Source organism: Eucyclogobius newberryi, unplaced genomic scaffold (genome assembly GCF_026437365.1).
Source record: "Eucyclogobius newberryi isolate DKJ021-1_F unplaced genomic scaffold, fEucNew1.0.hap1 SCAF_19, whole genome shotgun sequence".
NCBI lineage: Eukaryota > Metazoa > Chordata > Actinopteri > Gobiiformes > Gobiidae > Eucyclogobius > Eucyclogobius newberryi.
The window spans coordinates 26794542-26815983 of record NW_027315823.1 but is presented as its reverse complement, the minus strand read 5'-3'; the positions used below and the strand labels follow the sequence as shown (position 1 = coordinate 26815983).

The window sequence follows — 21442 nt, the reverse complement described above, 5'->3', positions numbered from 1 at the left end:
GTATTATGAATTGACAAAATGATTTTCAAGAAAAGAGGGTGACGCAGACGTAGCGTAAAGTGCCTACGTCAGATCCGCTACGGTGCGTTAAGTACGTAAAGCATCCATGGCCAAAACACAGCATAGATGATGGATAAACTCCGTGAAATGCCATCGCTCCCGTTCCAAACATAGCTCAGACTGGACGATCGGGGCTGAGAAATAGATTAAGTATGGACGAGACGTGGGATTTTGAGTTTCTGTCGCGGATATCTGACAGCTGTTTATCGTTTCTCTCTGAGTTTGTGGAGGACTGGCTTGCTAACGACATGCGAGTATCTATATTTAAAATTCTCCTTAGCTGGCTAATATTTAGTCTGATTGCGATCCATCTTGCTTGGAAAATCTACGGGAATACAGTGAACGACATGTATTACAGACAGGGTGAGTTTCTGCCTCGAACACTATGGGAGAACACAAGCTAGCTAATGTTTATGAATAAAGGGAGGGTACGTATCAGCCTCTCCTACGGTTTAAAAATGGTACTGTAATCACAACTGAAGCTAGTTAGCAGTGCCCTGACCTGCATATAGAGGAAACATGCACGTTTTGTCTTAATCTCAGTATATGGATAGGTCATGTCTCACGTGGAAGCTCTGAACCTCTTGAAAGCATATTTAAAGCAACACTTCACATTTAAAAATGTCTTTGCCACCACTTCACATTTAAAAAATGTCTTTGCCACCATTTCACATTTAAAAAAATGTCTTTGCCACCACTTCACATTTAAAAAAATGTCTTTGCCACCACTTCACATTTAAAAAAATATGTCTTTGCCACAGTAGTTTGCCCTTTTTGCATAATTTTCCTTGTCAGAAAACAAAAATCGGATTGCTGGTATCTTCAGTAATACTGGCAGATATACTGTTTACATGACGTTTCAATAATCTGATGTCTATAACTCACATAATGAATAAATACCATGGACTGCATTTATTGATGTGTAATGTGCTTACAGGAACCGGACAGAACGGAGGCACACCTGACGCAGTCCCTCACCTCGGTGTATGGTACGTGTCTGAATAGCTATTGTTTGTCTCATAAAAAGCATGCATTGTGCATGCACAAAACAGTTACATGAGTTTTTTACATGTCTAAAAGTATGCACACTATTTTATCTTTTTTGTAGGGACAGGGCTGCTGGGGACACACCGAAGGTTCATCGGGAGTAAGATTGAAGACAGAAAATTAACTTTTGTCATCGGACTAATGCATATAGTTTTGTACGTTCCAAACTGGGCAAATCTGTATAAGCTGGTCAAATCTGAATGTTAGTCAAATAAATTATTGTACTGCATTCTGGTCATTATTATATGAACGACGATTAGAACTTAATGCATTACATTCAGAAAAAAAGTGTCGCCAATTTGCAACAAATTTATAACCTATACTTTTACATAACTATCATAGCCTATTTATTACATCGTTGGTAGCAAATTTCAGAAAATGTGTTTAATTTCATATTGAATAAAAGCGTTAAATAAATCATAGGCTGTGATTTTTCATACAGTATATTGAGTTGAAGTGTTTTTACAATTCTTTAATTCAATTTCAAAGGAGGTGACGGAATAAGTAACACATGTACATCCATTACATTGGTACAAGTTAGGCCTGGTACTAGTAAGCGCTGTCCAGATGAAAGTTTAGAGAAGAAGGTAAAAGAATCATTGTTGTCAAGGAATTTGTTGATGTCAAGCCCCTGTGTTTTAGCCTCTTCACATAGACTTGTGTCAGTCACTGCTCCTGCTGCTTCGGTCGGTCCGTCCTGTCCATCGGTCCCACCGCTCAAAAATGCTGGCCCTTTTGGTGGGAGATCCATGCCTTGTAACGCCACAGCCACTCGCAACGCCAACTCCTGGTTACGCCCTCCTCTTCCTTTGCCTTTTAGTTCTACAGTGGGTTCACCTCCAGCTAAAAGACACGTGGCCCCCCATCCTTCTGAACGCCCCTCGTCCAAAACCTGCATGGTACGGCACAAGTCCCAGGTCTCTACTCCAACATCGGGCCCTAGACTTAGTAATTCTGCCGCTATCTCTGGGGGAGGCTCTTCTCTGGAGCTGGCAAACTGAGCCAGGAGGCCATAAAGACGAGCGACGAGTTTCACATCGCCACTCACTCCTAGAGACAGGACAACAGGGCGGAATCCCAACTCGCTAGCACGCCGCCCAGCTGACTTGAGGGCAACGCAATTTGAACCAATCACAGCATTAATAACATGTGCGTCCTGTGCGCCTCCTAGTTGCTTCTTTTGCCATCTTGGGCCCGGTTCCCCTAGAACCTTCTTTACAGAGGCTGGTAAAGAGTTGGACAAATTATAACGTTCAAGCACGGACAAAACCTCTTCATGCCATATTTCTGTCTGCACTGTTGGTCCACTGGCTATCAAGTCTATTGGATCACCGATTACATCAGACAATATGAGAGCCACCACCTGCAAAGAGAATAACTCATCAGTTTAGTACGCAAAGCTTTGTATTTATATGATGTTTTTGGTGTTACCTGAGCTGGGTGAGCAAAATGAGCAAGTCCTCCGCCTTTTAAAAGAGAAAGGGCCCGTCGTACAGTGTTCAGTTCTTGAATAGTGGCACCAGCTCCAGCAAGTCTTCGAGTAACGTCTAGCTTCTCTTGCAAGGAAATTGGCGGAACTGGTGAAGGCAACAGAGCGGAACCGCCACCTACATAGTGATGGTAGTTAGAGATTAAAAGTAAAAGTCCAATATTTCAGTATTGGAATGAAGAATGTTTTTTATTAAAATACCTGAAATAAGCACGAGCAACAGGTCCTCCTTTGTTAGTCCAGAGGCAAGCATCTTGATCTTTTCAGCTGCTTTTTGGGCATCAGCATCAGGCAGGTTGTGTTTGGATCCTTCAATTACTTCAATACAACTGTTTTCTTTTAATAATAGATGGCTGTTATGAAGGAAAAAACATTTAATATAATATGCATGGCTAAAACATCTCATTAATGGAACTTACTTTTTCCCATGCTGTCGTAGACTCTCCTGAATGCCATGAGGAACACTTAGGATTCCTTTGACTAAATGATCTGACAAAAGTCTCTCCACCTCTGCAGCCATTCCCAGAACAGCTTTTCCAAACCCCACTAAGTGCAGATTGTTTTTCAGTGTTAGTTTGTGTCCATCAATAGTAATGACATCTTCTCGACGCTGTATACTCTGGCGCACCACAGTATCTGGTTGCACAGCCCTCACAGCTGTTGCAAACACCTCTCGTACTCTAGAGTCCAGTGACATATTGGAGAAAAGAGGTATTCTCCTTTCGACAAGAGCAAGTAGTGGCTTTGGCCAGAAAAAGGACAGAATACGCGCCATCAGCAGTTAGTCGGTCTGAGCTGGAGCTGCCTAGGAAATATATAAAACAATATCATTATTATGTCCATTGATTTCACTTTTGTTGTGGACGTTACAATTGAATGTGATTTTTTATGTATTTATTATAATCAAAGGCAAAACATTTTACATTCATTTGATATTTTAAGTAAAAAATACACATTTGAAAGATATTTCCTAATTTCAGTGCCTGCAGGTTCTCTCAAAATAAAGTTAGTTTACAGTGTAAATATATACAGCCAGTTTTACAGCCTACCTGCAAAGACTGCAAAAAGGATATGGACACTAATAACCACTGTCCAGCACCACAGCAGCTCGTCAGTGAAGGTGAAAATCTGACCAGAGATTCACTCGAGCTGTTTACCCTGTGTGTAATGATTGACTGGGACAGGTCAAAGAACTCAAACTATTTGTGGCTTGCAATTTTCAGTTTACGTAATATAAAGAGCCATGTACTTTCATCAATGTTTTGCATTTATTATTGACAACATTCACAATTATAATGGTGAATAATATCATTCAAGTTATTATAAAGTTGGGTTTATAATTGTAAATCATGATTTTTAAGATGAAAAGGGTTGACATGTAAGTTATCTATTACATAAAGGTGAGTTGTAGTACAGTTGTATGTAGAGTTGTATGGAATTGACAACCCTACATACAATTGTACTACCTTTATGTTATAGATAACTTTATGCCATGTCAACCCTTTTCATCTTTGCACCGTATCGCCTATACCTCACCTCCAGATATACACTAATCAAGAGCTTCTCAAACTTTTTTCTGGCACGACCCTCTTTTAGTCACTCACTCACTTTTTAGGAGTTTAAAAAAAGGAGAAGACACACTCGCGTTACTTCTCGTCACTGTGGGTCATTTTTACCACTGCAGGAACAAGACATTGTCTTGTCATTGTCATTCTTGTTGGTTGGTTGTGTTACTTTTAATGGCGGTTGGCAGCCAACTTCTTCTTCTTCTATGGCAGGGGTGGGCAAACTACTTTCAATCCGGCCCGCCAAGCTTGTCCAAGCCCTCAGGCATCTGTCTGCACTTGTATCCTTAATAAATATGACGTGAAATGAATTAAATAATAGATTCAATAGCCTATATTTGACAGAAAAGTGATATTTTATTTGATATTTAATTTTTGGGATTTTTTTTTTCCCACACCAATGATGGCGGGCCGGCCCTCCGCTACTTGCCTGGATTCGAATATGGACCTCGGAAAAAAATAATTGCCCACCCCTGTTCTATGGTGTTTTATGGCGGCTGGTATCCAAGTTACATTACTGCCAGACTTGTTGTTGTTGTTGTGGTTGTTGTTGTTTTATGGCGGTTGGTATCCAAGTGTTACATTACCGCCAGACTTTATTCCTAAAGCGCTGTTCACACCGCGGCGTCAAATTCGCGCCGGACGCAGAAGTTGGATGCCTGTACATTAGAAGAGACGCCCTGGACGCGCGTTCTCGACGCCCCAGACTCACGTCCGTAAAATACACTCAGCAGCAGACGCGCGTCTTGAGTCGTCCTGCACATGCGCAATGGAGGAGTTGTGCTGTGTTGCTTTTCTCGTGGTGTAAATGTTTAATGGCGGACCATGGCTTTGGTTTACTAACTTTACAAAGTCCAAAAGCGGAGGCGATGGGCTCCGGTGCCAGTCTGGGACCCGCATATACTTCAGAGCTGAGCAGAGTTTAGTTAATATCATTATTTGCTCCAAGAGCTGCGTCTTAAGGATTTTTTTTTATCTTGCGGGTTTGTTTTGGGTCTTCTTCCGGGTCGTGCGTAGCGCGTCACTGGAGCGTCATCTCTGATTGGCTGCTGCGGCGCATCTGCAGCAGAAAGTTGGACAAAGCTGAACATTTCAGCGCCGGCTGCTTTGGACGCCTCGGGCGTCGAGAGCGTCCGAAAACGCAGGAATCGCGCCGCAAAAACGCAGAAATCACGCCACGGAAAACGCAGGATGCGTTTGACGCACGTTTACAGACTTTGAATGTTGTTGTTGTTGTTGTTGCTGTTGTTGCTGTTGTTGTTGTTTTATGGCGGTTGGCGTCCGAGTGTTGCATTACCGCCAGACTTTATTCCTTAGACTGTGAATATTAACTGGACGCTTTGGACGCCGCGGTCTGTAACCCCCTTTAGACTTTATCCAATAGACTCCATTCTTCAGTACCCCTTCTACTACTTTATTCTTTACTTTATATTTTAGACTTCTTCAGTTCCAAGCCCACAAATTCCAAGCACATGAGATCCTCTACTTCTTCCTTCTCCCCATCTTCTTCTTCAGTGTTTTGTCTTCTCCACTTCCTCTCGCCCCTCTTCTTCAGACTTCGAGGCCCGAGGCCCCCTCCAAACCATCAGGTACAGAACTGAAAAGGTGCCACCTACTGTAGTTGAACATCATCAAAGTATGTCATTGTCATTGTCATTGTCTTCAAAGCCCCTGAGATCAGAGCGGAAAGGAATCGAACAGGCACAACTACAATGTGTGGGGGAGTCAGTCTGGCGTGGAAGAAGGCCAGCTGGAATAAAGTCTGGCGGTAATGTAACACTTGGATACCAACCACCATAAAACAACAACAACAACAATCCAGTAGATGCGCGGCTGCCAAGCAACAACAACAATGGAAGTATCAAAGCCTAAAGAATAAAGCCTAAAGAATAAAGCTGTACGGCGGAAACACCAGGCACCAAAGAAGGAGAGGAAGATGAAGAAGTCAGCTCTGGAATAAAGTCTGGAGGGATCTTAAGAATGAAGTCTAAAGAAAAGAATAAAGTCTAAAGAATAAAGTCTGGCGGTAATGTAACGCTTGGATACCAACCGCCATAAAACAACAAAAACAACAACAAAGGCGCTAAATGGGAGTCAGAGTAAAGGAAGAATCAGTATAATCAAAGTAAAGAAATGGAGGTAGGGGCGTTGCTGGTCTCCTGTAGATGCACAACGACAACAACGGAAGTAACTCCAGAAATCACAATTACAGTGGGTGGATGCCGGCCGCCGTGGAGCGCTGGGAAAGAGGAAGAAGGAAGAGGAAGAAGAAGAAGAGGGGCGAGAGGAAGTGGAGAAGACAAAACACCAAAGACGAAGAAGAAGATGGGGAGGAGGAAGAAGAGGAGCTTATGTGCTTGGAATTCGTGGGCTTGGAACTGAAGAATGAAGTCTAAAGAATAAAATCTAAAGAATAAAGTCTGGCGGTAATGTAACACTTGGATACCAACCGCCATAAAACACCAAAGAAGAAGAAGAATGAAGTCTAAAGAATAAAAAGTCTAAAGAATAAAAAGTCTAAAGATTAAAAGTCTAAAGAATAAAGTCTAAAGAATAAAGTCTGTTGGTAATGTAACGCTTGGATACAACCGCCATAAAACACAAAAGAAGAAGGGACAGAGGAGGGACAGAGCATAAATTGCACATAAAAAAGCCAAAGCTGTGACTCGTTCTAAACCAGGGGCACAGAGGCAGGCTGACCCACTCCTCTGCTGCTCTCTGTATTTAGAGATGAAGCCCGTATTGGCACTGCGCGTTTTTCTGTTGAAAAAACGTCTGTCATGCATAATGTGCGCACATTTCTCCAAATGTCTCGCGCCAGCCTTGGCACGGGTTTGCGCCCCCCACTTTGAGAAGCTCATCTTTTGCCATCTATGAAAACTGAATATATCAACAGTTTAGCACATAAGTCATAACCAACCTGTACATCCAAAAGTACCTTTCTCGAAATGTCCTCTTCGCTTCTCTTTTGTGCATGATGAGGTCAGCGTTGTTGTGCAACAAAGTTAGCAGAACACACACAATGTAGACAGTTCCCACTTAGACAATGATTAAATACTATATGTGAACTTAGGGAGTTAGCAGATGCAATTATAGCATTTTTTTAAGAATTAGTATTGTATAAGACGTATTTTATTTCATATATGTTGTTTTATAAATAAATTAGAGGTGAAAGAAGTGAAAGAAGCGCCACCATGAGAGCCACGCCGAAATGAAACGTCTTGTAACTTCCGTGTAAACAAACTCAGTCACGCGATATCTCCAGCTCAACTCGCGTTGTTTGGGAGCGACCTCTGCCAGTCATGCGCATGCGCAGAGTCGCGTCACCTCTTGGTGGAAGGCGGCACTTTCTCGCCAAATCGTGAAGTGGAAGTAGTACTTTTTCTGTTTCAAGTCGGACAAAATACCATTTTCATGATCTTAGTTCACATATCACGACATAACATCTTTAATTACCCTTCATAAACGCGTTTTGTTAGCATTTGCCTCAGCTACAAACAGAGGCGAACATGAAGCTGACGGACAATGTGCTGCGGAGTTTCAGGGTTGCTAAGGTTTTCCGAGAGAACTCCGACAAAATTAACTGTTTTGATTTTAGTTCAAACGGTGAAACTATTATATCCAGTAGCGACGATGATTCCCTAGTCCTGTACGACTGCCAAGAGGGAAAGTAAGGCTTGATTTTAAATCTATCTTTTTGTTTGTCTTATTAGCTTGTGGATGCTAACTAGCTAGGCCTTGCTAACTGCGTATGTTCAGTAGAAATGAATGAAACGACGTCAGAGTTTTACGTAATGCACACATTTGCCTTCTGTGAGCGTGTTTTGCAGATAATGGGCTTCCCCGTGAGTTCAATTGCTAATTTGTCTTCACGCTTTTCTTTTCCCTTTGAATCTCTCTTATGGCAGACCCAAGAGGACACTTTACAGTAAGAAATACGGGGTAGATCTCATCCGATACACCCATGCAGCCAACACAGTCGTCTACAGCTCGAACAAAATTGATGGTGAGTATAATGATAATAAATGTCTGTTTTTAAAAACTAGTATTTGGTTTGGGTTGCAGGGTGTGGCTGTGGACAAATATACTTAACTAGCATTTATTTGGCACTCCTTAAAGGTCCAAAGTCCATTAACGTCTTTATGCAATTTTGTAACGTTACTACTGTGTCAAAAGATTAAAAAATTAGACCAGATTTGTCCTTTAGTTGATTATTCGGTCAATGGTGCCTTCATCCGACAATATTATTTCTATTCGTTGACTAATAATCTTATTTGGGCTGTAAGCATTTATCTTGGCAACATAGACGATGAGTAAGCTGAAGATGTGTTTATTACTCATTACATTCAGATATGCTATGAACTAGTACTTTTAAGTTGGGCAATACGACCTAAAATGTGTATCATCATATGAAAGAACATGTGCAATAACGTCATATTTGATGCTAGACTATGTAATCAAAGGTGGCATTTATAATATTTGTTTCAATGTGTGTTTGTTAATGTTTTAAGGCTCTGCAAAGCCTCCACAGTCTGTGTTACTACATTTTGAGGTGTTCGAGTTCCCAATAGCTGCAATTTGTCTCCATTCCCAAGATTCAGTGCACACATATTTATATCGTGAAATTCTAAATCTCATATTGGCCTGAAAGCAAATGACAGTGTATTATGAACAATATGATATTATTTCATTTTTGTCTGAACTCTTCTAGATTTAGGTAGGTTTGTACGCTTGCTGTTTCACTTCATTCAGTCAGTTCTTTGTGGTTTATTGATGTGCTGCTGCAAAGATACTTAGTGCCCTTTTCCCTCCCCTCTTGCATTGCACATTTGCTGTGAAAAGCCTTCTTCGGGCTGAGGTAGTTGTTTGTACAGTTTGGTGGGTCTGTGATTCTGCCCCATACTGGAGCTAACTGTACAAGTGACTGCCTTGCTCGCGGGTGAGCACTCTGCAGCTTGATTCTTCAATTTGTATCATTTGAACGAGGTTGATCTGTTGTTTGTATGTAAAGAGTGAGTTTTCTTCACACTGTGTTTTGTTTTTTGAAGATACAATCCGATATCTGTCACTTCACGATAACAAATACATAAGATATTTTCCTGGGCATAATAAAAGGTGAGGCTCTTTTTGCGCTTTACTTCAAACCTGTGCTGCGTTTCTTTGAATTTCCTGACCAGTTTTTATTTTTTAGAGTAACGTCTTTGTCCATGTCTCCTGTGGATGACACCTTTATATCCGGCTCATTAGACAAAACTATTAGATTGTGGGATTTGCGGTCTCCAAATTGTCAGGTAAGTGTTTCATTATAATCAAATCTATGATGATAATGTGGAAACGGTTTGAAACAAAGCAGCCATATTTGTTCTGTTCGCAGGGTTTGATGCACCTACAGGGGAAGCCCGTCTGTTCCTTTGACCCCGAGGGACTTATTTTTGCAGCAGGAATCAATTCAGAAATGGTGAAGCTTTATGATCTTCGGTCATTTGACAAGGTACTTTTCAAACTTGTGAGACTTTTAACTGTTCAATAAAGGTTCAAAGCATACATCGTAAATGAGTTATTATTGTAACATGGGCCATAACAATGCGCACATCGAATACCAAACTTTCACGTTAAAGAAGTTCAGACTGCTGGATGAATCTGATTATTATCTGATTTCTGGTGTTATCAAGTCATCTAAATGTAATGTAAACAGTTACGGTATTTTCCGGACTATAAGTCGCACCAGCCAAAAAATGCATAATAGAGAAAAAAAAACATAAGTTGCACTGGAGTATGAAAGGCGGTTGCAAGTGTGAAAATAACTAATACTATCACATATAAGTCGCTCCTGAGTACAAGTATAGAAGTATAAATATAAGTATAAGTCGCACCCTGGCCAAAACTATGAAAAATTTGTATGCATCACATCAGCTGCGAGCTTTGTTTTGTAACTATGTATGATTGCATTGTCCCTGTCAAATAAATAAAAAAATAAACTATAGTCCAGAAAATACGGTAAATCTGTTATTATATCTGTAATTTCATTTCTTTCTGCTGTTTGAACAGGAACATTTAGCAAAAAGGGCAAACTAATGTGGCAGTGAAAAATAAGTTGTCACCCAAATCTAAAAATCCATTAACTGACACATTTCACCGGGTGTTGATTATCAGGGTTCTTCTGTGCTCGTAAACACACCAAAATCAGTCGTAATTATTCTATTATCCGAGTATTCTAGTGATCTGATTTTTACTGTTCAGTCTGTGTCACGTTGTGAATTTCCCAAGAATATATTTTTCCGCACAGATGCTTCTTACTGCGTGATTTCTCGATGCCTGTGAGCTGTATTCTGTATTGTTGTCTCTTCCAGGGTCCATTCGCAACCTTCAAACTTCAATACGAGAGAACGTGCGAGTGGACTGGACTGAAGTTCAGCAACGACGGGAAACTGATCCTTCTCTCCACAAACGGAGGAGCTCTGCGTGTCTTGGACGCTTTCAAGGGCGCCGTGCTACATTCATTTGGGGTAAGACAAATGTGTTACGCGTTGTATGATTACACAGGCTCGCACGTTTACTTGACTTGTCTCCTTTACGTGACACTCTGGCACACTCCATATCTACTTGTAGGGCTACAACAACGGTAAAGGTGTAACGCTGGAAGCATCCTTCACGCCGGACTCACAGTTTGTCATGATCGGTAAGTCAACTCTGCTTTCTGCTTGGGAAATGTGATCAGCAGAACAAACAGATGCAGGCTTTTTATCTGAAGTAACAAATTGTGGTTGGTTAGGTAGCACTGATGTCAGAATGTAAGTTGTATTTGTTTATTTCTTCCAGGCTCAGAGGACGGAAAGATCCATGTTTGGAACGCAGAGAGTGGGATGAAGGTGGCTCTTTTGGACGGGAAGCACACAGGGCCAATCACCTGTCTTCAGTTCAACCCAAAATTCATGACGTTTGCAAGCGCCTGTTCCAACATGGTGAGGGTCAAAAACATAACAAGCAGAATGTTCTTTCTTCAGACAGTCACATGTGTTGACAATGTTTGAATTGTTTATTTTTAGGCATTTTGGCTCCCAACCATCGACGACTGAGATTTGTGTAAAGGCCTGATATATCCCAGTGTGACCAGGAGGGGGCGGTGTCGCTAATTCCACAAGGAAAATGTTTAAATTTGTAAATACTTTTTCATATCGGTCTGTTTTTTATATTTTTATTTAACAATAAAAATGTCTTTGTAAATAGTTGGTTTTGTTTGAATGTTTTTACATAGATATTTCCTTGTTTGTATTTCATCACTTCCTGTCATAAGCTTCATCTGCACAAGTTGCAAAATGTTGATTTCAAAAGTGTTTTGATTGACATGAAGCGCTATAATTAAGACTCTCAAAAACAAGTTACTCAATGAGTTGAAGTTGTGAGAAACTGGGGACAGAATATATTTAAGACAGTCTTAAGAGTAATGAAATACTATTTTTCCATTTAAAAATGTAATTAAATTCTTCAGAAGTTTGCTTTGATCCTTTAGTTTCCTCATCTGCCCTTAGTGCTCGTGACAAGTGCATGTAAACAGTTTGACCTTGGAGGTGTTGTGAAGAGGATTTATCCTTTTTGTGACCGCATGTGAACCTCACAAATCACTCCCGTCTACAATAGTGGACAGAGAACATACGTGTCGGATATTTTTGTATTATGATGTGTAATTTAATGGCAGACTCATTGGTGAGGTGCTATATTTACATTTGACAAAAAGGATGATACACATTTATTTAAACTGAAAGTGTCTTTACTCAAAAAATAACCTTGTGTCATCAAGAGGGTTTTGCTACTGAGTCATGGGAGACATTTTGAAATGAATACCAGAAAGTAAAATACAAAGATAATCCAGAAGAACAGTATATTTGTGTCATGACATAAATTACACACTTTGTGCATTCTAATGTTTAAGACCCAATACATACAAATGGTGGGTTTTCTAATGTCAAATTTCCCTTTAAACATGATTCAATATTAAAGTTTTGTTTACAAAAGGTTAAAACACATTTGAAAAACAAATTGAACCGCCAACGTCTTTGGCAATACATTCTTAGTTATTTTAAGAGTGATTTCCAAACGTATGGCCTTGATAAAAAGACAAGTCTGAACATGGGCTCCAAAGTCAAACTGAAGTCTATGTTTGTTATTTCTCTGTCACGTCAACATAAAAAATGACCCTGAACTTCTCCCCTGGGGACAATAGTGGCCTGACATTGTTACACGGCTCATCTTCAGGTCTGGTCCTGCTCTCCCCGTGCGTGGGACCGGTTGTTGTGGTGTGGGGGGTTTCGCTGGACAGTCAGAGAGGGCTAATTTTGGTCATGGTGATCAGGTTGCCTCTCTGCGCACATGATCCTGCCCCAGTTACTTGCATGATGTCCCTTCTGGAAGTGTCACACAGTTTTAGAGAGACCAAGCAGACTGAACTCACTACTTTCTCCTATTCACAACCCCCCCTTTTTTTCATTTACAGCTTAACTTTCTATCTAGGACTTAATTGTTGACTTTTCTTTCTGGATTAGACTTTGCAGTGTTCCTTCTTTTGTATCTTTTGTATTAGTTGTTGTGGGGAGGACTGAGCCACTGTCCCACCATGTTCCTCGCGCTGGTGGTGACGCCAGAACTGAGGGAGTTCCTGGCCCGGGCCAGAGGAGGAGGAGTGCGCCTCATCCAAGTGTGCATCCAGGACGGTGAGTGAGGAGACATGGCTGAGGAGGAGATCAAATCATATCAATTTATTTTTGTAAGGCCCAAAATCACAACAACAGTTGCCTGAGGAGGAGACATGACTGAGGAGGAGACGTGACTGAGGAGGAGACATGGCTGAGGAGGAGACGTGACTGAGGAGGAGACATGGCTGAGGAGGAGACGTGACTGAGGAGGAGACGTGACTGAGGAGGAGACGTGACTGAGGAGGAGACATGACTGAGGAGGAGACATGGCTGAGGAGGAGACATGGCTGAGGAGGAGACATGACTGAGGAGGAGACGTGACTGAGGAGGAGACATGGCTGAGGAGGAGACATGACTGAGGAGGAGACGTGACTGAGGAGGAGACATGGCTGAGGAGGAGACATGATTGAGGAGGAGACGTGACTGAGGAGGAGACATGGCTGAGGAGGAGACGTGACTGAGGAGGAGACATGGCTGAGGAGGAGACGTGACTGAGGAGGAGACATGACTGAGGAGGAGACATGGCTGAGGAGGAGACGTGACTGAGGAGGAGACATGGCTGAGGAGGAGACGTGACTGAGGAGGAGACGTGACTGAGGAGGAGACATGGCTGAGGAGGAGACGTGACTGAGGAGGAGACATGGCTGAGGAGGAGACGTGACTGAGGAGGAGACGTGACTGAGGAGGAGACATGACTGAGGAGGAGACATGGCTGAGGAGGAGACATGACTGAGGAGGAGACATGGGACATGGCTGAGGAGGAGACGTGACTGAGGAGGAGACGTGACTGAGGAGGAGAGACGTGACTGAGGAGGAGACGTGACTGAGGAGGAGAGACGTGACTGAGGAGGAGACGTGACTGAGGAGGAGACGTGACTGAGGAGGAGAGACGTGACTGAGGAGGAGACGTGACTGAGGAGGAGACGTGACTGAGGAGGAGACGTGACTGAGGAAGAGACGTGACTGAGGAGGAGACGTGACTGAGGAGGAGACGTGACTGAGGAGGAGACGTGACTGAGGAGGAGACGTGACTGAGGAGGAGACGTGGCTGAGGAGGAGACGTGACTGAGGAGGAGACGTGACTGAGGAGGAGACGTGACTGAGGAGGAGACGTGACTGAGGAGGAGACGTGACTGAGGAGGAGACGTGACTGAGGAGGAGACGTGGCTGAGGAGGAGACATGACTGAGGAGGAGACATGACTGAGGAGGAGACGTGACTGAGGAGGAGACATGGCTGAGGAGGAGACATGGCTGAGGAGGAGACGTGACTGAGGAGGAGACATGGCTGAGGAGGAGACATGACTGAGGAGGAGACGTGACTGAGGAGGAGACATGGCTGAGGAGGAGACATGACTGAGGAGGAGACGTGACTGAGGAGGAGACATGGCTGAGGAGGAGACGTGACTGAGGAGGAGACATGGCTGAGGAGGAGACATGACTGAGGAGGAGACATGGCTGAGGAGGAGACATGGCTGAGGAGGAGACATGACTGAGGAGGAGACATGGCTGAGGAGGAGACGTGACTGAGGAGGAGACGTGACTGAGGAGGAGACGTGACTGAGGAGGAGACGTGACTGAGGAGGAGACGTGACTGAGGAGGAGACGTGACTGAGGAGGAGACAGTATGGCTGCGTTTACACTCGTCCTGAAGCTCGGTCCTGGTTTGAGCCCAGTTCGATCCAGTTCTAGTCCTGGTTCTGTGAAAGTCTGACTCTTCAAATCCAGGTTAAATACAAGTTTTCTACTGCAGGAGGAATTCCCCAACAGAGACTAAAAAATGACAATGTGGTTTAATACAATATCTATTTGCTTATTTTGAATTTAATTGTCATAGGTACGCACCCCGACTTGAGCGTCTTAGAGGAGCTGGTAGTGGAGTGAGACGTGTATGTCTCTTCCTAGACACGATCAGTAAGACAGTTGCGGGAGTCGGGCTTCGAACACTTTTTCCACAGAGATGACACAATGCTCCAGTGACTGCCAGGCGAGTTGGGGCAGGGGCGACGCTTTGATGACGGTGACATGTGACTAGACTCGATCCCAGGTCCAAAGTGAAACTTGAACTCGTGTCGATTTCATCACCGTCGCGGCCGCTCGGTTCACTGTCTCAATCTTCTCATAACGCTGCGCTGCAGTGAGAAAATTGAGAACGTGCTTTGCAAATACTTTTGGAGCATGTTGAAATGGATCTGAAGCAACAATCCAGCTGAATGACTGGACTCGGTGTAATAAACCTGAACAAAAGCGCCACTGAACCAGGTCCTGACTAAGACTATAGTCAAACCAGGTCAAAAAAATAACAGTTTTAGGCCTGAAACAAGTTATCGCAACTAATCGAGTTTGTGGTATAATAGTCTACTCTAAATTGTAATCTAATCATTATACAATTTACATGTATATATATTTTTTTCCAGACAGAGCTTTAATAACACCAAAATTAAGGACTTAAGGACCCTTTTTTCTTTGTTTCAGTATGTATACTATGTATACTGTGTCACTTTAGATGAATCTGGGTCAAATTCAGTTAAAAAAGATCACATTCTCAGACCTAAGGTCATATTCTCAGACCTAAGGTCATATTCTCAGACATAAGATCATATTTTCAGACCTATTGCAGTTTAAACAACTAGTAGAGTCATCCAAAGAATAATTACTGGATGAATTGATAAGAAAATAAGCGTTTTTGCTGCTCTTTTCAGGAAAAAATGACAAAACTGACAAAATACCAAGACTAATCAAGGTCCAAAATGAGAATTATTTACATCTAATCCAGCTTTAAACCAGGATAACACCAGATCTAACACAAAACTAAACCAAACCAGGATTAAGGATGTCACAATATAACATTTTACTGTCACGATTACTGTAAGAAAAAGTGGCACCATTTAACGATTATTCACAACCAACCGACTGAGAAATCTTTAAGTTTTTTTCATTCTGAATGTCTAACACGTTCCTATTCCTCAAACGTTAAAACATATAAAAAGATCTAGTTCTAGATCTTGTTTGGACTACAGACTGAATTAAAAAGACAAAATTCTGCATCTAAAAATGTCATGATTATTATTTTTAGTTCTCATTGTGACCTGAATAACCACAATTACAGATGAACCTAACAATGTTGACATCCCTGACCAGGACAAAGATCTAAACCAGGTCTACAGCTAAACAAAGACAAGGTTTAATTGTTTAGCCGTCAGCAAAACAGCATCAAAATGATCTTGAACTGCGAAAAAAAAGAAAAATGGCTCGTAACGTTTGAAGAATGGCCTGTGGAAAAAGTGGCATGAGTGAGATGGTGGAGGAGGAATGTGTCCGAGCCCAGAATAGCATCTGCCCCGAGAGGTACTGGGAAATCCCCCGGCCCTACAAGGACACTGAGGGTTTTGTGCAATATTTGTCCTAAAACATCACACCAATTATGCTAATTTTTCCATAATAAGCAGAATATTATTGTTCCGGTAACGCCACAGTCACACCTCACTTACTTTCTGCGCGGAGTAAAAAGAGAGTGAGGTCATCGTGTAAAGGACATAAGTGACATTCTGTGACATTTACATGACAACCAAAAAGGAACAGCAATCGAACAACAGCTGTTTGGGCAGTGAGGAAAACACGCAGATTCATACGTTTTCTATTTTGGTCTGAAAAGAGTTTTTTTTAGTTTCCAGCTTAAAATGGTACAGCAGTTCTGTTCACGTACTTCTATCATGACATAAGAGTGATGATAATACATGAAGGAAAAGGCCGTCATAAAAAGACCATTGCAATTTGGACAAATCTGACGGACTTTGGACCAAACGGGACTCTTATTTTAATCTAAATGTGCCACGATTATGTTTCTTTTGGTGTTTTGTGCCATTTATGTTGTTTTTTGTTTTCGCTCTCAGGTCGTGTTCTGTTTTTTATCGTTTATATTCTAGAATAAAATTGAAAAAAAGGGTCGCACTATGTAAAATTTCAGGTAGAGCAGCACACACACAGCAGGGCATTAAACTGGTCTATCCCCATGGAGACAAGCATGTCAAATTACAGGTCAGATCTGGGGAGAGAATGCAGGTTTTTCTAGGTCTTTTTTTTGTAGCCGTACAAACACCTTATCGAATAATTGTAAAATGGATATGTTTAATGCCATAGTGTGGAACATCCAAAGTTAAGAAGTACAAAACCCTCAGTTTCTTATTTACAATGTCCAACAGTCTCTAACTAAAACACTTTTTTCTTTTTTCTACAGGATTAACTTGCTTAAAACCCACAATGAACAAGTATTGAACATTAGAATGTACTGCAAATACTAAAATATCAAACTTGATATTGACATAAAGGAAAAGCCTCAATACACAAACGCAATTTTCATATCACAGTTACAATAAAAACAAAACTCATTTGTCCCATTTTATTATCATATTTTCTTTTACAATTAATTTATTCATTGTTTTATTAAAAGAGGTCTCAATCTCAACCCGGTTAAAGTAAGGTTAATAAATATAGGTATTTTTCTTCTGTCCATCAGACTTGGGACCTTCTCAATCCAGTATCTAGTTTGGATTAAAGTTTTGCTATTGATTAATATCTGCGTATTCCTCATCTATGTTTTATCCTCATCTGAAGTGTTGGATTAGGCCATAAACTTTGACACTGACATCGTCCCCGTTGTCCCTGCGTTTACGATGATGCATAAAGAGCTCCAGCAGCAAAGACCAGCGTAGAACTAAACCAGGAGCAAAAAACACACAAAAGGACTTAAATCTGAACTTCTCACAGCGCATTTTCATTGGTTTCACACACTTAGACAATCTTTGCTAATTGCCATGGAGACAGTCTCAATGTTTCATCAACCATGGATAGGAAAAGTAATACCAGTGAATATATATTTATTTTCTTGAGGATTGGATTTTGCGTCTGTTAATGTTTCAATTAATCATATTTCAATCGAGATCCAGATTCTGTCTTTTCTAATCGTCGGTGATCAGCTAGGGTCTTTTTCATTGAGAGATCCAGGTTCGGATGTGGTTTAAAGCCGGGTTCAGACTGTGGTGGAAGAAATCTGACTATTTTTAGTGTTAAATAGCTCTGTTTATAAGTCTGTCTCTTTTTTTTTTTTTTTATAGAAAATCATGATTGGCAATAGATTTGATTCTTTCACTAGTGTCATTGGGGTGTGTTAAGGTGCACTTGTGCAACCATAAATGCAGGGAGATGTTTTTAATCTGCTATAAACCACAAACGACGCGGCTTGTTCACTGCCGATGACATTCTGTTGGACTCAACGTTGATTTGGTCCTGTCTGATTCCAGAGCAGCTCGTCCTCGGGGCTTTCAGAGAGCCGGAGCAGAGCTGGGACCAGGACTACGACCACTTCCTGCTTCCTCTCCTCGACAACCAGGAGCCCAGCTACTTCCTCTACCGCCTCGACTCCCAAAATGCACTGGGGCACGAATGGATCTTCATCTCCTGGTCACCGGATCAGTCTCCGGTATGACACACGGGACAAGAGAGCACAATGCTAATATTATGCAAGGCAGATTCATTGGTTAAAAAATCTCTTACACATTAAACGGCCATAAAAATAAAGTAAATCAGATAAAAAGAATAATCCGATAAAGTAATAAAGAGATTGGTTTTCATGCATAAAATCTGATCATCAGCCGCACCCAGTGACACTTGTCAGTTTATTACGGTAGTATTTTTAAAGCAACTGTTGTATTTGGAAGTATTGTGAAGTTTGAAAATAAACAAATAAAAAAACTTTCATTTTTGTCTTTGCAACTTTAGATGTCAGTGTCAAAACCTGCACATAGATCTGACTGTTTACATGTCATTTCAATAATCTGATGACTTCAGAAATCAGATAATGATGATGTGGGTGAACATTGAAAACTACAACTGCAGAAGCTTTTTTTTTTTTAAAGGATGTAAAATATTATTAAAATTGCTATGTCCTGTAACTAAAAGTGTTTAGGCTACACTGTGCTGTATTTGGTTAAATATTCCTCATATTTACCGTGTTTAAATCGTGTTTACAGGTCAAACAGAAGATGTTGTACGCTGCCACTCGCGCCACTGTCAAGAAGGAATTTGGAGGAGGCCACGTGAAATACGAGCTTTTCGGTACAGCCGAGGTCCGAGCACACGCATACTGCACTTCACCTGCTGAACCAGGACTTGGTCTTACCCAGGACTTAACCAGGCCTAAGTTAGAATCGCCTCTCGCCTCTCTAACCCTAAACTCAACTGGGAATGATGGGGAAATCTATGGGGGAAATGCTGGGAAATTTACTTCAAGTACCTTGGCGGGCTTTGAACTGTTGGTCTAAACCAGAAATAAACCTGGACTTACTTAACCAGAGCTCAAACAACATAAACCAGGACTAAACCAGGAGTGAACCAGGACTGAACCAGGAAAAACCAGGACTGAACCAGGTCTATACCAGGAATAAGTGTTTTTTACCTTTAACCCAATGTGTAAAACATGCAGGGAACATGTACAATTATACATATATTACAATTTGTATCAACAGCCCACAAACTAAACTAAACTAAACCAGGTCTAAACCAGGCCAGGACTAAGTCAGATCTAAACTAAAAATATAATACAGGTTTAAAACCAGAAAAGTAAGGACTAAACCAGGACTAAATCAGAACCCGAACAACACAGACCGAAGCTAAACCGGGACCAGTCAGTTCATTCTAAATAAGAAATGTAAAAACCAAACCCAGGCCAAACCCAGGCCAAACTTGTGCCGGAACAAGAACCAGGAGAGAACCAGGACTAAGGGGAGGAATATACTTCATCAAGTGGAAACTAGGTCTAACCTAAGACTAAACCCGGTCCGAACCCAGGTCTAAACTCACACCATGCTTGACTTAAAACTACTGAGTCACGGACATTAGTTACCACAGAGTTAGTTTAGCCTCTGCCGTGACTTTATCAATATTATTTACATTTTGAAACATTCAAAAACTGGTAGGAAAATTAATGATAAATGAACTTTTCGAATCTTGTTGAGCTCCATTGATCTAAACCAGTGACGTGGGACTAAACCAGAGCTCACATCAACAGAAACCAAGTCTAAACCAGGACTAAGTCGGGAAGAAATGACCAAACAAGGTCTAACCCAGGCCAGACTAAGTAAGGTCCAAACTAGGAATGCAATATAGATTTAAACTAGAAAACAAAGGACAAAACCAGGACTAAATTAGATCCAGAACCACCAGAATCAACACAAACCAAAGCTAAACAGGACTAAGTCAGGGAAATGTACTTAATCAGGTGAAAACTTGGTCTAACCTGAGACTAAACCAGGTCTAAACCCAGACTACAATAGTATAGTAGTATTTTTGTCACTCCATCCTCATGTAAAGGCGCGCTTGTCTTGTATCATCCTCACCGCCAGGACGACGTGTGTTTGCTCGGATACCAGCACCACGTGACGTCGTTCTCCGGCCCCGCCCCCCTCACTGTGGCCGAACAGGAACTGCAGAGGATCAAAATCACAGAGGTCAGAGGTCATGGCTGCTCAAAGGATTAGTCTGTGTGTGTTGTCGTTCATCCAATTTAAGCTCTCATTTGTTTGTGCTTTGTATTTTTCAGGGCAGAGTTAAACAGGTGAGCTTAGAGTGTCTTTTCTCTTTATAGTAATTCAAGTAATATTAATATAAAGACATACAGATACAGACTATGACACACAGACACACATGAGTAACAAAAGAAGCTGAATAAGTAAATCATTCTTCCATTCCAGACAAACACAAAACAAAACAGCAGAATAAACCTTACTTTTTTTGACAGTCCCTTACTCACTCACTCACTCACTCATTTAAGCTGGTATTTTTTTCATTTTCCAATTGGACACAAAGTTCTTCTAGATCAGTGTCCAAACTTTTTTCACCAAGGGCCGTATTTTGAAACTTAAACGGGGCAGAGGGCCACAAACAACTTGACAATGTTGAATTTGTTGAATGACAAAGTGAATCATTCAAAATTTTTGCAATTTGCATAATTGCGATGAGCCTCCACATCTTTAATTATACTTGGAACATTAATATTAGGTTGGAATAACATCAATATGCCTGAATCTTTCCAATTTCACAGTAAAAAGTACTACTTTTTGTTGTTTGGGCCAACATAGCAGGAAGCCGGAGGGCCAACAAAAATTGGTCTGAGGGCCGCATTTGGCCCCCGGGCCCTAGTTTGGACATGCCTGTTCTAGATGATGACAATGTATTACAAAATGAAAAAAATCTGCAAGTACTTATTGATTCTACATGTTTGATTCACATTCTTGCTCACTGTGCACTGTGGGTCTAAAGCAGGGCAAAGCTCAGACACATAGCACACATTCTCATTAGACATGGGCAAAAAATCTTCTGAAATAAAAGTTCAGTTTTTCAAGTAGAAGTAAAAAGAAGTGATGACACGGACAGAAAAAAACCCACTTCAGGACTATGTTGACATCAGCATCGGGACATACATTCAGATTCTATTACGGTCATCGAAATGTAAAGGAGCACTATGTAACTTTTACGTTGGTGTCCGCCACACGCTCGTTTCCATGGAGATGTTATCGTTTTGTCCGGATTTCACGTG

General features: G+C 41.5%; 4 protein-coding genes across 7 annotated transcripts in view; 3 read left to right on the top strand and 1 right to left on the bottom strand.

Annotated features, from left to right (window-relative positions):
* Positions 1-71: 71 nt before the first annotated feature.
* Positions 72-2097, top strand: tcta (T cell leukemia translocation altered). The gene is made up of 3 exons (XM_072452526.1): positions 72-423; positions 998-1049; positions 1169-2097. Exons 1-3 carry the CDS (start codon positions 213-215, stop codon positions 1209-1211), a joined length of 306 nt encoding a protein of 101 aa, XP_072308627.1. The 5' UTR covers positions 72-212; the 3' UTR covers positions 1212-2097.
* Positions 1487-7099, bottom strand: glyctk (glycerate kinase). 3 transcript variants are annotated; one of them, XM_072452510.1, is made up of 5 exons: positions 7082-7099; positions 3016-3401; positions 2798-2949; positions 2539-2714; positions 1487-2470 (listed from the first exon to the last, which is right to left on the bottom strand). In XM_072452510.1, exons 2-5 carry the CDS (start codon positions 3369-3371, stop codon positions 1580-1582), a joined length of 1575 nt encoding a protein of 524 aa, XP_072308611.1. In that variant the 5' UTR covers positions 3372-3401; positions 7082-7099; the 3' UTR covers positions 1487-1579. The 3 variants fall into 3 exon arrangements, with proteins under 3 accessions (XP_072308611.1, XP_072308613.1, XP_072308610.1); XM_072452512.1 differs by lacking the exon at positions 7082-7099 and adding an exon at positions 3646-3769 and having other exon boundaries at positions 3016-3386; XM_072452509.1 differs by lacking the exon at positions 7082-7099 and adding an exon at positions 3646-3751.
* A 419-nt stretch (positions 7100-7518) lies between these two features.
* Positions 7519-11385, top strand: wdr82 (WD repeat domain 82). Its single transcript, XM_072452521.1, has 9 exons — positions 7519-7831; positions 8070-8167; positions 9210-9276; positions 9353-9452; positions 9536-9652; positions 10512-10667; positions 10771-10840; positions 10981-11123; positions 11208-11385. Exons 1-9 carry the CDS (start codon positions 7671-7673, stop codon positions 11235-11237), a joined length of 942 nt encoding a protein of 313 aa, XP_072308622.1. The 5' UTR covers positions 7519-7670; the 3' UTR covers positions 11238-11385.
* Positions 11386-12571: 1186 nt separating this feature from the next.
* twf2 (twinfilin-2) overlaps positions 12572-21442 on the top strand; it is a 15504-nt gene continuing 6633 nt past the window's right edge. The window contains exons 1-5 of one of the 2 annotated variants that reach the window (XM_072452516.1): positions 12573-12869; positions 18150-18328; positions 18879-18974; positions 20250-20354; positions 20447-20461. In XM_072452516.1, coding sequence (XP_072308617.1) covers positions 12773-12869; positions 18150-18328; positions 18879-18974; positions 20250-20354; positions 20447-20461 — 492 coding nt within the window. In that variant the 5' untranslated portion in view covers positions 12573-12772. Of the gene's footprint in view, positions 12870-18149; positions 18329-18878; positions 18975-20249; positions 20355-20446; positions 20462-21442 lie in introns of both variants that reach the window. The other variant, XM_072452517.1, reaches the window with a different exon arrangement.

Bases quoted from the DNA above. Each gene is read 5' to 3' on its own strand.
- wdr82 (XM_072452521.1), top strand. From the start codon at position 7,671: ATGAAGCTGACGGACAATGTGCTGCGGAGTTTCAGGGTTGCTAAGGTT. The intron at 9,453-9,535 runs GTAAGTGTTTCA...TTCTGTTCGCAG, and splicing joins TGCGGTCTCCAAATTGTCAG to GGTTTGATGCACCTACAGGG. The intron at 10,841-10,980 runs GTAAGTCAACTC...TATTTCTTCCAG, and splicing joins CTCACAGTTTGTCATGATCG to GCTCAGAGGACGGAAAGATC.
- glyctk (XM_072452510.1), bottom strand. From the start codon at position 3,371: ATGGCGCGTATTCTGTCCTTTTTCTGGCCAAAGCCACTACTTGCTCTT. The intron at 2,715-2,797 runs GTATTTTAATAA...ATCACTATGTAG, and splicing joins GTTGCTCGTGCTTATTTCAG to GTGGCGGTTCCGCTCTGTTG. The intron at 2,471-2,538 runs GTAACACCAAAA...TTCTCTTTGCAG, and splicing joins ATTTTGCTCACCCAGCTCAG to GTGGTGGCTCTCATATTGTC.
- tcta (XM_072452526.1), top strand. From the start codon at position 213: ATGGACGAGACGTGGGATTTTGAGTTTCTGTCGCGGATATCTGACAGC. The intron at 424-997 runs GTGAGTTTCTGC...ATGTGCTTACAG, and splicing joins CGACATGTATTACAGACAGG to GAACCGGACAGAACGGAGGC. The intron at 1,050-1,168 runs GTACGTGTCTGA...TCTTTTTTGTAG, and splicing joins GTCCCTCACCTCGGTGTATG to GGACAGGGCTGCTGGGGACA.